The sequence below is a fragment of the Asparagus officinalis genome, chromosome 4 (assembly GCF_001876935.1).
Source record: "Asparagus officinalis chromosome 4, Aspof.V1, whole genome shotgun sequence".
NCBI lineage: Eukaryota > Viridiplantae > Streptophyta > Magnoliopsida > Asparagales > Asparagaceae > Asparagus > Asparagus officinalis.
This window is the reverse complement of record NC_033797.1, coordinates 142,275,615-142,288,239: the sequence shown is the minus strand read 5'-3', so window position 1 is coordinate 142,288,239 and position 12,625 is coordinate 142,275,615. Positions and strand designations below refer to the sequence as shown.

At 38.4% G+C, this 12,625-nt stretch overlaps 2 protein-coding genes across 2 annotated transcripts; one reads left to right on the top strand and one right to left on the bottom strand.

Annotated features, from left to right (window-relative positions):
• On the bottom strand, positions 931-4,335 carry LOC109839612 (probable serine/threonine-protein kinase PBL15). The gene is given in 7 exon segments (XM_020408103.1): positions 931-1,248; positions 1,251-1,281; positions 1,283-1,581; positions 2,179-2,302; positions 2,393-2,529; positions 2,626-2,761; positions 3,833-4,335. Coding segments are annotated over 7 exon segments (1,251 nt in total). The 5' UTR covers positions 4,259-4,335; the 3' UTR covers positions 931-1,150.
• Positions 8,642-12,544, top strand: LOC109839414 (maltose excess protein 1-like, chloroplastic; the record flags this gene model as incomplete). Its single annotated transcript, XM_020407839.1, has 9 exons — positions 8,642-8,698; positions 8,763-8,921; positions 9,003-9,293; positions 9,374-9,463; positions 10,233-10,334; positions 10,433-10,551; positions 11,283-11,345; positions 11,436-11,497; positions 12,138-12,544. Coding segments are annotated over 9 exons (1,026 nt in total), but the record flags the coding sequence as incomplete, so codon positions are not given.

Sequence of the window (12,625 nt, the reverse complement as noted above, 5' to 3'; positions counted from 1 at the left end):
TGATAGGCTGTTCGGTTGTGCTTTCCTCTCCAGATGGAGGTTGGTGATTGGAGGGGAAGTCATTCGAGCCCAGAAAAGCATCATGGCGATCCCAGAGAAGTGACTTGTGAGTAGAATAAGCGGCTTGTGCAGGGGATTTGTCAGAGCAGGGATCTTGATGAGACTGATCAGTGCTGTTGCGTTGATTGACATCTGAGGTGAACTTAGCTGGATCTTATCCCCTTAGTAGAGGCGAGTCGGTTCATGAGTTGTCTTTGTGATTTCCCGACTCGACAGCCGAGTGAGACTCGGGTCGAGTGTATAGTCGAGACATCTGCTTGAGGAGTCGTCTTGATTACGAGGGACCGACTGGTCCTGCACTTCGAGTCGGTAATAAAATGACCCTTGGTCAAAAGTGACTCGTCTGCTTGACTGGCCGATAGACTTGCTCTTGGCTGGGCTTTTGTGCCTCTAAGCTGGTTTGGACCATGGATTTTTTAGCCCATGCATACAATCTTTCGATATTTTCATCTTTAGATAGTAAATTACCATAACACCTTCATTAAATGCAGCATGATTTTTGATGACATTCGTTAGGCCGTACTGATATTTGAGACGCCTTGTGTCGGGTTCGAGTGGAGAGGGCCTTTTGTCTTGGAGTCGGACATCCAGCGGGATTTAGGTCGAAAATGCCTTTAGTCTTGGATCTGGATTGCGAGACGAGTCATCCAGCTTAACGTCCGGGTTGCGCTTGCGGATACTTTGGGAGTCGGCTAGTTAGTTATCACGCGACCGTTCTTATTGGTCTTGGTAATTTTCAAGGTACAATAAATAGCAATTAAGAAGAAGAACGTTAAAATTTACATGGTTTCGGTCGACCAATTTCGACCTACATCCACATGACAACAATGCGAGATATTACTATGCATTAAGGAGAACATTATCAGAGGGATCACTCATTTCTCTCAATCTTTTCAACCTCGCCGGCAGAAACAACATCAAATAGCTCAAAACAGATGAGTGATGCAATTTACCCGAGAGTTCCAACAACCAAATTGTTCAGAACAGAGGAATTTCATTTAAAACACAACATGCATATATGCAAACATCTCCAAATTCAAACGTCGCACGTATATATATATGTGCAACAGCTTCATCCTCAAACCGTCCTTCAAGCTAATTTTCCTGAAACCGACCCCACCCTTCGTCGACCATCCACCCTAACTTTGGCCGAAACAGCATTCCTTCCGGCTACCCCTGTCGTCGCAGCCACAACCCTACGCTTGCCGCCATATCCTTCAAATCCTTCACACCCCTCAAGAACTTCAACAACCTGCGGCATCTTCGGCCTGTCCTTCGGCGTTGGGCTTATACACTGCAACGCTAACGTCGCGGTGACGCGTGCGCCCCTAACGGAGTACTGGCCTGCGAGTCTTGGGTCGATGATGTAGGCGGAGTCGGCGGCTGCTGGCTAGGGCTTGGCAAAGTCGACGAGCTTTTGTTCGGGCTTTGGTTTGGACCTGTCCATGGATCGACGGCCTGTTAGGAGCTCGAGGAGGACTACGCCGTAGCTGTAGACGTCGCTCTTGGTTGTTAGATGACCTGAAATTTTAAACGTCATTGTAATTTTAAACGTCATTGAAATTTTAAACGTCCATGGGTCATTTGTTTTCGGTTATTGCACAAAGCAGATAGATCCTGATCTATGTGCCAATAAAAAAAAAATAAAAAAATAAAAAAATAAAACGGGATGCTGCATTGGATCCATGTATAATTCACCCTTCCTTTAGTTGCTATTTTGACTCTTAAGTCTATCGATGTAAACAACTGCAATTGAAAAAAAAAAAAAAACATTACAGTCACAGTAGAACAAGACACCAAATTTCATCTGTAACTATTTTTTTTTTAAACTGCAAAAGACAATTATAATTTTAATTTTTCACAAGCCAAACAGCTTTGCAGGATTCGTTGAATTATTCATGAATTTACTCAATTCTGTCAAAAATGGCCCTCTATTCACCGAATACATTCTCTAATATCACGTAACTCTCACAAAAGTTCCATCTTAATTCTATAATCTATTCTATGGTTCACTTGTTGTTGTATTGTAATCATGTTCTATATCAAAATTGGTACATAATTATAGGCCGCATTATTATTTTTTATCAAGGTACAAAAATTATGGAGTTTTATTTGTACCTGTCATAACATATTCTGGCGCTGCATACCCATGAGTCCCCATAACTCTAGTAGTAACATGAGTCTCTTCACCCTCAGGCCCCATTTTCGCAAGCCCAAAATCCGATAATTTCGCGGTGAAATCCTGTTACACACGCAAAACAACATAAAAATAATCAAAACAATTCATAGATAACCAATCATTTGAATCATTCAAGTGTTACACTATACTGACAGAGTCTAGCAAGATGTTGGATGCTTTGAAATCGCGATAAATGACAGGTTTCTCTGCTCCGTGCAGAAATGCAAGTCCTTTTGCTGCTCCAATTGCAATCTTCAGCCTTGTTCCCCATGACAGAGTTATCGACATCCCTATTAACAAATAGTTATCATTATGAGAAGTATAATTTCACGTATATACTATGACGTTTTAGTAGAGTTTAGAACTATAGTGTAGGATTGCTTTACTCTTGAAAAGATGGTTCTCTAGGCTGCCTCGAGGCATGAATTCATAGACGAGGAGGCGCTCTTCGTCTTCGCAGCAGTACCCAATAAGTTTCACTAAGTGCGGATGCCTTAGCTGACCCAGAAATATTACCTCTGCCTGCGAATAAACTCGTCTCAGTTTCTTCCAGGGTTCTATCCAAAACATAGTAACTTTTCTAAGCAAGAAGATTATGTATCATGTGCACATTGCGAATTATTCATTCGTTTACGTATAATTTTTTCGATCAATTATAGTAGGACAATAGTTCATGTTACTTTTTAGTGCAGTATGGATCACATTGTGTTTGCATTGGATCCGAATTATTTTCCAAACTCTATCGCCAATTATGCATATGACACCCTTGTAGATTTAGAGCTAAGTTCCAGAGATACATACTTCTCATTTACTTTTTCTGATCAAACTGTTTTATTCATTTTGACTAGGTTGCTTTACACTTTCTAATGAATGCGAGACACATATTTAATAATGCCTATCATATATTTCAGTCTTAAAAAAAATTGTAGGCTACATATAGACCCACAAACTTTGGATACTCAGTTAACTAATACTATTACCTGCAACATTATCTTAGTTCCCTAGGTCCATCCACTTCATTGACCTAGAAACAAGCTACGCTAATCTAAATGAATAGAAAATCAGGGTAAGTTGCAGATAACTTCTTCGTTAGTACCTTCAGTTGCACTAATCACCTCTCATGTTTGTATATTAGCACTTATCATCTTTTGTTTAATATTTTGAAAAAGAAAAATGACATATGATCCCCTCTTACAGTAGACTATATAAGTAATGACAAATTATAATTTACCTTACATTCTTTAAGGAAAATTTACCACTGAAATTAAGCACCAAAAAAGAAAAGAAAAAAAAGAAAAAAAAGAAAGAACAAATGTTATCAGAACACCCACAGAGAGAATGTTGTTTTAAGTCGTATATAAGAGACTAAAGAGACAATTTAAAAATTTTAACTGTTTTTCTCATGACTATGGAGGTAGTATCCCTTGACATATGATTTAACAAGAGAGGTGATTCCTTAGATCAGTACTGTGTACAGATTCAAGGGTCCTCTTTCTTTTGGCCCACTGTGCTACCCCCGAAAAAAAAGCACGCGCACAAAATGTTTTGATAAGATTTGTATTTAAAAAAGAAAAGACAGAAAACTACACTCACCAGCCACTCCCTGTGCCCCTGCAGCCCCTCAACATCCAAAATCTTGACGGCAACAGCCTGCGCTTTAAGGCCAGGCCTCAACTTATCATCAACATACCCTTTATGCACAGTCCCAAACCCTCCCTCACCAAGCAAGTAATCACTGCAAAAACCTTGAGTTATCGCACTCAGCTCTCCCACCGTGAATGCAAACAACCCAGCCCCAAAAGAGTTCACAAAGTCATCAGTGTTGAATCGAACAGACGAGGAGCTGCTGAGATCGGAGAAGGAGAGTCGACGAAAAGATGAGGCTTCAGATACTTTCTTGGAGAATTCGGAGCGAGTTGGGCGGCATCGGGTGAGGTTGTTGAGTGCGATGGGGGTGCCTTTGACGGTGCAGCAGTGGGCGGCGGTGATAGGTCGCCATGGTCGACGGGGAAGCTTCATGTCTGCTGAGGTTGAGAGAGGAATTAATGAAGAGGTTGAGGGTGGTGAAGGAGAGAATTATAATGTGCAATGGTTGCATTTTCCCAACTGCTCTCTCTCTCAACTGCTCTACTAGCTAGTGTGTGTATTTTATGAGTTTCTTTTTGTATAGTGGTAACTTGCTTATGTGAGATTATGGAATTCATCTTGTCAGTATCTAGGGACATTTTTGTGATGCAGTCGGTGGTCGATAAAGAACTTAGTCATGAAATAGACATGGGTCAAGGTGCTGATCACCGAGATTGGGTGCAAAATGAATATAGATGCTGGAAAGAGTTTTCAATTTGTGCATATCTTAACAAAAAGTTGAAATCTTGAAAAGACGTTAGAAAGCACCAACACTCTGAAGTTGTACTCATGAGCACTGTGGGCTATAATCTTAAATGATCTAACATGCATTCACATGGTGAGACCTCTTTCATGGATTGAAATTTGCACTTACAAACCTTGGTAGTATGTCTAAGGTTTTTGTGCACTGATCTTTTGAATTGTTATGAGAATTGAGGGTTATAAGATGATTCACTTGAATTTAGATCATCTTCATTGTTAATAGATAATAATACAAATTTTGATATTCCAAATGGAATTGTTTGTATGAGAAAGACAGTTCCATGTTTGACTGGTTGTAAGTATTGTTTTCTACGCTTCATGTGTGAAATTTAGAAGTGCAACTGGTTCGAATGCGGCTCGGATATGATATTTATCATATTCATATCCACTTACCGTTCACGGATATGGATATAGATACATATATGCCTCGGTAAGAAAAACACATATCATTATCCATTAAAATCAGATATGGATACATATATACGTAGGGATACAAAACAGATATGAGAAGACCAAATCATATCAAAAAATATATAGTTTCATATGTTACAAGAGAGTTCATTAATATGTTTGTTATATCTGAAAGTTTAAGATTAGCTTTTCCAATCATCAAAATTAGTCTCAAATTCATTTATCCAAAGATTGAAACAAAATTACAACTGTGTGATCAATATATATTTGAATATTTCGGATATGAATCCGGATATTGCACTTCATAACATATTTGCTACCATATCCTATCGATTGTAGATTTGAGTAACTATATTGTTTGGTGGGAAAATTAAAAGATAAAAATCGACTATCTCGACGAGACGAAGCTAACCAAGCTAACCCAAAGGGTTTGGTTTGTTCCCGTCTGTTTTGCCAAATTCCTTACGGTTTGAGAGATATCTGCGTTTTGATTTGAAGAGACCATCAATTTGTAGTCTCTTTTGTTAGAACGTTGCAAAGATCGTCTTCTTGTAACCTTCGTCTTGGCTCCTTGAAAATATGAGAGTCGTCAGATTGTAACTCCCGATGTTGATTTTGAAGGCTGTTGAATTAGAGTTTTCATCGGTTGTTGTGAAAGATCTACGTAAAAATTTTTAAATTGTATCCTTCTGGAAGCCGTCAAATTATAACTTCCATCATCGGTGTTTGATGAGGATCAGCTATCTGCAGTAATTTTTAGACAACCTACATATATCTATATCCTAAAGAATATGGTTGCAGATACAGATATGGTTTTGCACCCCTAGTCAATTTGATATGTAGAGGATGTTATCGTTCATTTGTAAGTAATTATTGTCAGAGATTTGATATGATAAATCTAAAACTGTGTGCTAAAACTCTTCATTTTTCATATTCTCCCAATTTTAGGGACTTAGGTTGAGAATTTTTAGGGGTGTTTGTTTTCATGAATTTTACAACTTTACATTAAAAAGAGGGACTCACAAGCCAATCATCATGGATTTTTAGCAAATACATTGTTTGCTTGTCATTTTTTTATACACAGATTTGGGGTTGTCACATAGGATAAATATAATTCCCTAAAATTTTGCTGATTTTTAACCTGACTTGTGATTTAGTCACATATATTCTCAATGAAATTCACGTACAACCAAACAAAATTTAACTGCCTTTTATTCCTCGTGCAAATCCTCTTTAGTATCCATCACAAACAAGCACAGTTTTAGTTATGGGTTTTTCAAAATCCATTACATGCATCAATACTAATCCACAAACGAAATAGCCCTTGGGGCCTGTTTGTTTGCAAAGAAATAATTATGAAGTAGCTGAAGTAAAAGAAGTAGATACTACTTCTGCTACTTCCAAAAAAAAAAAAAGTGTGTTTGATTCTTTGAAAAACTTACTTCCAATACTTCCTTAAACACTTATGTAGCGTCTACGTGTTATCTTTACTTTCAAAATATTTTTTCAATCCTCAATACTCAGAAGTGGCTCGGAAGTAGTTGAAATGCATATTAATTAGGAAATAAATATTTTTATTAATATTTCCTTTATTAGTTACTTTAAACAACTTTTCATTGATAAAATTGCTCTTAATTTTAACAATTATTTTGTAGTAATTTATGATGATCGTCGGCCAGCTTTTCTTTGGGATGAAGAGAACATTTTGTCTATTAATTCTTTGTCTAAATATCACGTTGATGTTACGATCAAAGGAGCAAGGGATGAGGGAAATTGGAAATTCATAGAAATTTATGGTCATCTAGAGTCTCATCGTAGGCGAGAGGTAAACAATTATTTTGAAGCTATGTGGTTGAATGATTCTTCTTGCTCTCAAATGGCGAGGGGTCATAGTGGCATGAAACTGGTTGTAACGTGCTAGATCAAATTAAAGAGCGTGACGTGACTTTAAAATTGTGGAAGCAACATGTGTTAATTATTTCCTAGTAATGTTTTCAAATGTTATCCAAACAAAAAAAATTAATGAAGAGGAAGAAGTTTTACTTCCATTACTTCTAAAAATATATGAATCAAACAAATTTTTTTTTATTCCCACTAATTCCTACTTCATAGTTTTGAAAGTTACTTCTGTAACCTACTTCTTACTTCCAATACTTCAATTATCCAAACGGGCCCTTGGAGTAGGTATTTTGTGGGGTCCATGGAGGATAAGTACCTCTGCCTTTTGCTTAAGGTTGCCTTTGACAAAGAATTAGGCGCGGTTGAATTTTAATGTACCGTGACGTAGTACTGTAGGACCATCATCCATTTAATTGAAATCTTTTGAACAATGGTGATTGCCTCACTGGTGCATATATTGAATTTGAGGTGCTCGCAAGTACACGAAAGAAGGAATTTATTATGATTAGGTTCACAGGCATAAACTATCATATCCCTTCATAATAAACCCAAATTCAAGTTGAGGATTTGGATACATAAGACAATACTCGCGAGTGGAGCACGTATGTCATTCATTTGCTACTCCACTAAAAAGAGGGTTAATCTTCAATTGGGTGTTGTTCATCAATAGCCTGCCCATGTCTTTATGATAAATAATAGCGAGTAATTCTCTTTGGGCTTCACTATAATACCTCGGCATGTGTGTATAAGGTTGTGTTTAGCAAACTGGATTATGACTTAAGGTTGTGTTTAGCAAACTGGACTAGAACTGAACCTGACTCAGTTTTATGTTTGTTTTTTAATTGGCACAACTGAGCCAGTTCTGACCCGGTTTTTCTTAAGCCGAAAATAAGACTTAAACCGGTTTTTTTTTTTCCCGAACCGCCCCTCGCTAGGTTCAAAAAACTGGATCAGTTTACTGACTCAATTTTGAGGGTTTTGCCAAACACATCCTAACTCTTACATGTGAGCCTAACCTTCACATCAAGAATTTGCATGCTAATTAATGTGAGGTTTCTCAACTTATTCCTTGTGAAAATAAAATTTAGAATGTTATTCTATTGAGATGAAATACAAGATCCGGTTATAAAGATCGAGAGATCGTGAGCTGAAAGGCATTTGGACAATGCCAATAACGTGATACCCATGAATCTTTATTAAAGAAGAAAAAAAGAAAATTTAAAATAAATTTTATTAATGAAGATTTGCTCGCGAAACAATAATCCCTCTAAATATATTCCAAAAACTCACTAGAATGGGCCAAGCCTTGGGCCGCCTCATAATGGGTTACAAGCCTCAACGCCTAGTTTTAGCCCATCTTTTCACCGACTCGCTTTACACGGACGATTGACGCGTTTCGAGAAAAAGTTCGCGGGATCCGAAGTATCCTGACCGAAATCTGGGCCCCCGGAAGTCCGAGATCCAAACAGCGAAATCAAGAAGGCATTCTCAACCTCGCACCCCCTCTCTCCTACGTGTCACTTCCTCATTCGTCCATTCCCTTCTCTCTCTCCTCCCTCGGGATGTCGTCGCTGGCGGTGTCGTCGTCGCTCCGCGCTCGAGTCCGGTCGCCGCCTCCTCTCCTCTCCCCCTCTCACCGCTTTCTCTCCTCTCTCGAGTCCGATCACCGCCCCCTCTCCATCTCGATCGCTTCCAAAACCCTAACCCCCTCCCTCCTCCTCCGCCGCCTCCCTCCCCCCTCCGCTTCCCGCCTCCGAGAATGTAAGCGCACCGCTCTCCCCGCTTACTTCTATGAAAACAAAAATCTAACCGCCAATGTACTTAGGGTTTTGATTCAAACTACTCGCAATGGGATTCGATCACCGCCAAGTTCGCCGCCGCTGCAAATGTGCCTTTCCTCCTCCTTCAACTACCTCAGATTGTACTCAACGCTCAGAATCTCCTCTCCAGCAACAAGGCCGCTCTCTTCGCCGTCCCCTGGCTCGTGAGCAAACCCTAATTCCTTAATTTCCTCACAAATTTCCGTCTTTGTTACTTTCTGTTTAAGTTATGAGCAATGCTGCAGGGGATGTTGACTGGATTGCTCGGAAACTTATCTCTTTTATCTTATTTCGCGAAGAAGAAGGAGACAGAGGCGGTCGTGGTACAAACCCTGGGAGTGATCTCGACTTACGTGGTGATCGCACAGCTGGCGATGGCGGAATCGATGCCGCTGCCTCATTTTGCTGTGACCTCGGCGGTTGTAATCTCGGGCCTGTTCTTGAACTTCTTGAATTACTTCGGGTGGTTGAGCGAAGGGGTTTGGAGGGCTTGGGAGGATTTTATCACTATTGGGGGACTCTCTGTTCTTCCTCAGGTAAAGCAGATTGAATTGACAACAGATTTGGGTTTTTGATTTGGATAGTTCGTTTCTAATTGGTCTTTTTTTGGTTGCAGGTGATGTGGTCGACATTTGTTCCCTTTGTACCGAGTAGCATATTGCCAGGGATGATTGCTGGTATTGTGGCGGTTGCAGCTGTCTTTATGGTATGTTCTACCTTTTTAATTGTTTTGTCTTAGATTCTGCTGGTTGTGTAGCAAGGAGCATTGCGAAGTTGTAGTTTGTTAATGTTGTAAGCTATTTGAACTAAGTCAGCTTCTTAATTGCTCTATCTGCTAATAAAAACATAATAAATGGTTAAGCCCCTATCCATAATAAATGGTTAATCCCTCAGGTCCTCTGGTGTTGTTTACTGTATGTTGATGTCTTACCGATAAATCATCTGGTTGAGGGATTATTTGAAGTTCTCTAAAAAGTTTTAAAAAATTGCAAATTATCGTGAGTGATTTCTTGCATTTACAATATAAGCATTTGTTTTTATGCCAATAGTTCTTCTGGCAGTTCTTTTTTATTTCTGTATGAACTTTTTTAGATTTGTTACAGAGTGAAGTTGAGGTATCTTGATTTGTTGAATATCAGCATGGGCTGATGAGAACTTCCTATAGAGAGGGGCTTGAGGAAAAGATATATGTCTAGTCTCCCACATTTCCATTTTTGGCAGGGAACTCTATCAAGTTTATAGCGGATTTGTTGACATATTGTTATTTCGGAATATTCTATTTTTCTAAGTTCAATTTTTCTTATCTCCTTTTGTTTGCATAGTCTTTTGTCATGTGAGTGAGAAGTGAGAAAAATCTAGTACATGATTGAAGATCGTTATTACTATCTGATTATGGTTCCTTCATCTTCTTTTTCTACTGCAAAAGATTTTAGTTTATGGCCACACCTTGATTCTGTGGTAACTAAGACATGCAGGCACGAGCAGGGAAGCTTTCTGAGCAAGGAACAAAGCTTGTTCAGTCAACATCTGGATGGACTGCCACTTTACTTTTCATGTGGATGCCTGTTGCTCAGATGGTATGCCACAAATTTAGATGTTATTTTCTTCATAATCTATCCATTAAGGGAATTGGAGCACTAACGTTCTTGTTATTAATTTTTCCTTTTTTTTACAGTGGACAAATTATCTAAATCCAGATAATATCAAAGGCTTATCAGCTTTCACGATGTTGCTTTCTATGCTCGGAAATGGTCTCATGATCCCGCGTGCCTTGTTCATTCGCGACCTTATGTGGTATACTTTTGCCTCGTTGTTCTCATGCTATAGATTGAAAGAGTACCCTTATTGTATTATTCTAAATTTTTATTTTTTTGACTCTCCCATCCATTTGCCACTGAGGCCTGGCTCTTTGGTAAAGTGGGGGTTTGGGTTGTGGGAAGTCTCAAGTTTAAGAATAGTCTATGGTTCTTAAAATAATTTAATGAATTATAATGTAGCCATTTTCGCGGAGGGATATTTTCTAAGTAATGTGCATTAAGTTGGTTTTTGTATAGTTATACACTTTACATAAGTAAGAAACTGGAGTGGATCGTATCCAATATTTTGCAGCAAAGAAGAAGAAATAAGCCTCTCATTATACTCTGGCTACCTTCATCATAAATTAATTCAAGCAATTTGTCTGACACATCAGTCATGTTTATTTCACATCTATTTTCTGCTTGAAATTGTTGAATGAGAATATATTGAGTCTTTTACTGTGTAAATTAAAATTTTGTCTTGGCACTTCATAGGAGCTTCACAAAATTTGTTGCTGAACAATGACTGCCAGCGCCATTCATGCTTATATTTAGTATATTAATGTTGCTAATGAAAGTATCACACTCATTTCAAATGACATAAAATCGAGTTATATGATGCCTTATTCAATTTCTAAGTATAGTGGTGTATTTAAGTTGTCAGCGATATGAGCTATCTGAGGATAATGTCCATTTTGCTTCAAGAAGTTCAATCATTTTGAATTGCAGGTTCACTGGTTCTGCCTGGGCATCTTTTCTACATGGGTGGGGTAACCTGCTCTGCATGTATTGGTGAGCTCCTTCCCTCTTTGAGGCCTCAGCTGCTGAAGTCTTTCAGATAACTTCTTTCTAAGTGATACTAATTTTAGCATTTTCTTCCAGTTTCAGAAGTATCAGCAAAGGATTTTTCTTGGCAGCAACACTTGGATTTTCTATGTGGATAGGTTTTTTTTCTTCGCACTTACCTTCATATCTTTAAATGCTATTTATGACAAAAATTTTAATTAATCTTTGAACTATGCATCCTTAATATCATATATCCTGTTCTTTGTGAAAAACATTCTTTAGAACCTTTATTCATGCTGAAGTTATGTTCTGAGATCAAGGCACATGTATTTAAGATTAAGCTATATAAAAGGTCCATACCTGATTATGTTGTTGCTTCCTCGATATTATGGCATATTTGGCAATACTCAAGAATAATTTGTTGATGAGCACCGCGGGTGACCCAGATGGTTAGGAGGTTCCAATATTGGCCCCAACGATCTTGGGTTCAATTCCCGGTTGCTTCATTATCCAAAAAAAAAAAAAGGTTGCTAGCATTTAGTTCTTGAGGCAACTTGCAATAAGAGCATCTGCTCTTGATCCTTGAATCAAATTTACAAGTCACCATGCATAACGTGGTTCTGGGCAGGTTATGTCTCAAATTATGACAAATCTAGCATTATAAGAGGCCTGAAAGAGTTAGAATGGTTGTCATTTAATAGGTTTTCCTAAACTTGGAACTGTTGCGTGGGTGTAATCCTCTTCATGTTTTTTATTGCTGACATAATGGTGTAATTCTCTTGGATCTCTTTTATTCAGGACTGACTCTCTGGAGAGATACTATAGCATGTGGAAACAGATCTCCTATGAAATCCTTGAGGGAATTAGTTTTTGGGCCATGATGCGATTTGCTATTGAGGTGATACTTCGGTATAGGTATTCTGGACTGTTGATCACTGGATACTATGTTTCTCCTGGAGATTATAAAAAATAAAAACAATTATTGCCCATGATGGAGGTGATTCCAGGAGCTTGTTCTAACAATTGTACTTATGTCTGCTTCCAGGTAAGCTTCACTCAGCCATAATACCAAGGGCTATACGCAGAGGTTTTGTTGCTCTTGTACTTGTATAACAGATGTATGTCCATAGAGCTATATTGTTTCGTTGATCGATGTAATAATAACTGAAAAAAGTATGTAGAATAAAATTTCTTTCTAGTACCAATTGATATACCCATCATGACTATTTGTCTCTAGTACATTTTTCTTCTAACTAGAACTATTTTCTATTTGTTGTTGGATATGG